Source organism: Rhinichthys klamathensis, unplaced genomic scaffold (genome assembly GCF_029890125.1).
Source record: "Rhinichthys klamathensis goyatoka isolate OS25496 unplaced genomic scaffold, OSU_Roscu_1.1 h1tg000242l_1, whole genome shotgun sequence".
NCBI classification, from domain to species: domain Eukaryota; kingdom Metazoa; phylum Chordata; class Actinopteri; order Cypriniformes; family Leuciscidae; genus Rhinichthys; species Rhinichthys klamathensis.
The window spans coordinates 4576425-4580815 of NW_026606764.1; the positions used below are offsets into that span (position 1 = coordinate 4576425).

At 40.0% G+C, this 4391-nt stretch overlaps 1 protein-coding gene across 1 annotated transcript; it reads right to left on the bottom strand.

The window, feature by feature from the left end:
- Positions 1-462: 462 nt before the first annotated feature.
- Positions 463-3920, bottom strand: LOC130100448 (extracellular calcium-sensing receptor-like). Its single transcript, XM_056265927.1, has 6 exons — positions 3692-3920; positions 3163-3454; positions 2168-2977; positions 1828-2055; positions 1540-1663; positions 463-1431 (listed from the first exon to the last, which is right to left on the bottom strand). The coding sequence occupies exons 1-6, from the start codon at positions 3910-3912 to the stop codon at positions 518-520; spliced, it is 2589 nt and encodes an 862-aa protein (XP_056121902.1). The 5' UTR covers positions 3913-3920; the 3' UTR covers positions 463-517.
- Between the last annotated feature and the right edge of the window lie 471 nt (positions 3921-4391).

The following is a 4391-nucleotide window of genomic DNA, read 5'->3' on the forward strand; positions in this document are numbered from 1 at the left end:
CCGAGCACATTGAGTATTAGAAATATATTATTATTTAATAAATGTATTGTTTGATAATTATGACTATATATGGGAATTCTGAGTGAGGGTTAAAGATTTCCCCACACAGACACAGCAACTTATTCAAGTCGGTTACAAGGATTTGTCACTTTGATCAACAGAATGCTTCTTAAGAAAGAGGCAGGGTTAGGAAAACTCAATGACTGGAAAAGTCTTACATACTTAATCGGAAATAAGTCAGATGCTTCATCGGAAGTTTGAGCTATGATTAAAAAATATGAGGTCAAACAAATACATTTTTTCTTTTTAAAACGTATGCATCAAATAAATGTTTAAAGTCAATATGATAAATATATTGATACAGGGTTATTTTAAAGCAAGCAAATGGATAACTTGTATTTTAATAATTATAGTACTACAAGACAGTAGGCATTGCAAAAAAAATGTTGCTCATTTGTTTAGGGAAGTAAAGCCCAAAATAAATTGAGACAGTTTACAATTTTACAGTAAGGTAAAACTATTTATTCTTTGTTTCTCTTCCCATGATGGCTTTTTTAGTGTTTTTCTCTGGACGTAAAAGGATTATGTAACACTTTGGGGCAAATATGGCCACCAGTAAACCAAAACTGGAAGCTAAGATGGCAAATATCTCCACAGCCACTGCATATTTCCCTGGTGAGCTCACATATGCTGGAACAAATGCAATCCACACAGCACAGAAGATTAACATGCTAAAAGTAATGAACTTTGCTTCGTTAAAATGATCTGGAAGATTTCTCGCCAGGAAGGCTAAGAGGAAACTTACTGCAGCCAATAGTCCAATGTATGCCAGCAGCATCGAAAAACCAGCCACTGAGCCAATAGCACATTCATATACTATTTTAGAGCGAAGATACTGGTTGTTTTTATGGGGTGTTGGAGAGGCAGTTGATAGCCAGACTGCACATATCACAACCTGGAGGGCTGTTAGGACCAGAACTGTGCATCGTTGTTGAACTGCTCCAAACCATTTCATGGCACTTTTACCCTCTGGTCGAGATGACTTGAAGACAGCTATTACCACCATAGTCTTGACCAGGATACTGGAGATACACAGGACAAAGCTTATGCCAAACACAGCATGCCTTGACTGACACGTCCACAATTGTGGCCGGCCAATGAACAGTAGCGCACACAGGAAACACAGTTTGAGTGATACCAGCAGCAGGAAGCTGAGCTCTGAATTGTTGGCGCGTACTATGGGAGTGTTTCGGTGATGAGCGAATATGAACATCACAAGAGCGCAGAAGCAGGAGCCAAGCAGAGAAGCAGTGGTCAGAGAGATGCCCAGAGGTTCCTCATAGGACAGAAACTCTACTTCTTTGGGGACACACTGATCCTTATCTGGATTGGACCAGAACTCATCTGGACATATTGTGCACTCATTAGCATCTGTGAGAGAGACACAAATTAACAAACAAACAAACAAGTAAATAAGAGAACATTTTAAATGATATTCAAATTTTAGAAAATATATTTTTTTTCTGTCAATAATATCACCGGTTGTATTAGAAATCTCTCCATCTCCGCATGGCAGGCAGTCAAAACAGCAGACCGGAAGACCCTTCCTCCTTGCTCGTCTGGTTCCTGAGGGGCAGCTCTCACTGCACACAGACCTTGGGGGCTGAAAGAAACATCATCTGTTATCAGTCATGTGTTTGTCCTCTGTTTTACATTATGACAAGGTTGGTCTTTTCATTAGTTTTTCCTCATTTCTCTTATTATGGCTTTGACTAGTATTTAGACTACATATCTCCAGAATGACATTAACATGCAATGTTTATTTACTTTTTTTGTCTCAAAGTTCCAGTATAATGCATCTTCATTCAGTGTGAGCACTTTCCCTGTAGCTGCCCCTTCATCTACCACACCAACGGTGCGGACGATGATTGATCCATCAGAGTTAGGCTGCCAGTTCATCACATCATAGATGGCCAGAACATCACCATTCTCATCAAACGACACATGATCCCCAAAGCCTGTGGTGAAGTTCACATGATGTAGGTAGTGAACCAGCTGTACAGTTTGTAGAAAGGATAGGGGTTAAATGCTGCACTTTTTATTTTATTTTTGTGTCTAGTTGTTTCTTCTATGTAAAATGATTCTGCACTATGTATTTGAACCTTACTTGCCAGGGCTGTAGGTTTGTTATGTCAGCACATCTGTTCCCACTGAATGGTCCTCTGCCCTCCTCACACTGCATCTGGTCATGAAGCGCATGTGCCAGGGCATAAACTGTTTTATACACATTATATGAGGCTCTCAGCTCTGATACATCTGTGTATGCCGTGTATGTGCTGCTCAGATCCTCTTGCCCTGAACACATTTTGTCTCCTCTACCTCCAGTGTTAAACTTGCACCCAAACATGTTCTCCCAGAAGATTCTCACCATATTGTTTCTTTTATCATTGTTAGGACGGAGGTGTAGCAGAAATTCATGAAGTCCTCTGATCTCTCCACGCCTGATGGCGATGCCCAGTGTGCCCCCCAGAAAGGGCAAAAGACGCTGAGTATGAAAAACAGGTGAAGTAGCCCAAGCTTCACTTGCAATCCACTGTCTGCCTGTTATATTCTGCAATACCACCTCATCCATCAAAGGCAACACATAAGTTGAAGTGGAGAACACCACCACCACCCTTGCTGTAGAGGCCTGAATCACTCCCACTATACGCTGTATATCTTTGCGGTTGTTATCTAAAGGCAAGATTTCAGAAAAAGCAACACACCCTTCTAACACATGCACATTCTGGAGGAAGGACTGAGCAGCGTAGTTTCCGTAGTCATCATCACTGTAGACAAGACCAACCCAGGTCCATCCAAAATGGCTTAAAACCTTAATCATAGCCCGCACTTGAAAGGCATCACTGGGGATTGTTCTAAAGAAAGAAGGGTATTTTTTTCTGTTACTCAAACAGGAACAGGTGGCAAAGTAGCTAACCTAATAAGGCAAAAGCAAAAGGAGAGACAACGAATGAGAACAAAATTAGCTGTCCGAATTTTGTTTACATACAAACATATGATAATTTTAAGGAATACAAATATTCTGCTACTTATGAAAATTAGTTTACAGAAACAAATGCTAAAAAGTACAGAAAATGTTATAGTCATTTTATTCTAGCTTACTATAGGTACTCGAAATAGTCCCAGAACACTAGAAATCGCAATAGAAGGAGTGGAATTTGAGTCCCCCACAATCCCAATAACCGGAGGAGAGCCAGTACAGTTGAGGTTGGAGAAGGACTCCTCTGTTCCACTAGCCAGGGATATGGCAGCCCGGAATGCCATTCCTAGCATCACACAGTTGTCATAAAGATGGTAACCAAGTGTGATGTTAGGCAGCAGGTTTGGATTCTTATTGATCTCATCTATTGCAAAAACCATGGTCTGTGCCTGCTGGAAACTTGCCATATCAAATCTAAGAAAAAGCAAGAGAAATATTAATATTTAACAATTCTGAAAATGAAACACACAAAAAAAGTAGCATGTTAGAAAATTCACACTAGCAATTAACAGTGACTTCTAGTGCATGAGTTGTTTTGTAAAGAATAGATTTTTTTAGGTTTATTTTAAAAATAAATTTTCTTTCTCATCCGACTTTTTCTTTCTTTCTTTTTAAGCCTTGTGTAGCTCTTCGTATCCACTCTAGACTCACTGCTCACAGTAAGGTGGTTCTGGCTCTGTTCTGAAGCTCAGCTCTGGGAACACTGTGAGGAAGTGAACCTCAAAAAGGCCTCCAAGTATAACATCCCCAGTCTGGTACATTCCATTCAACCTGAAGTGTCTCTGGAGCCGACAGGTGCCTGATCGGAGGATTGAAGCTGCAGAAATAAAGTTAAAGGACAGATACAGGTAGATGTTTAAAGTAGTCCCCATCTCTCTCATTTTCTGACCCACTCACCCACTCTGCTCATTCATTTATGAAGAAGGTAGTGGGGGTGTTACTTAAACAGAGCAGGCGGTGCCAACCAAGTATCCTTGCCTGGAATTTAGAGCGTCATTACATGATTCCCTCAGATTTCCCTATTTAAATGAATGTGAAGAATTGCAATTTAGTTTGAAGTTGCAGGTTTTTTGGTATTGATCATTCAAACCAACCAATTTGATAAATCTCAGCTTCATGAGGGTAAGGACATTCAAAGTGAGTGCACTTGATACACACACTTTTCTGTGTTTGCTCCATGTACTTTATGTTCACGGTTGGTATCTCCTTTCTTAGCAGCACATTGATGCCATAAAATGTTGTATTGTATGTGCTTTAAGTTGTGACATAAAATGAACTCATGAACTTCATTAAAGGTAAAATGAGTCATTTCTCAACAGAAATAAAAGTGGATAAGAGCACATACATACAT

Excerpts from the sequence above, each read along its gene's own strand:
- LOC130100448 (XM_056265927.1), bottom strand. The coding sequence starts at position 3,912 with ATGGGGACTACTTTAAACATCTACCTGTATCTGTCCTTTAACTTTATT. Across the intron at positions 2,056-2,167 it reads CAAACCTACAGCCCTGGCAA|CTGGTTCACTACCTACATCA; the intron begins GTAAGGTTCAAA and ends CAAACTGTACAG. Across the intron at positions 1,664-1,827 it reads GGAACTTTGAGACAAAAAAA|CCCCCAAGGTCTGTGTGCAG; the intron begins GTAAATAAACAT and ends TGTTTCTTTCAG.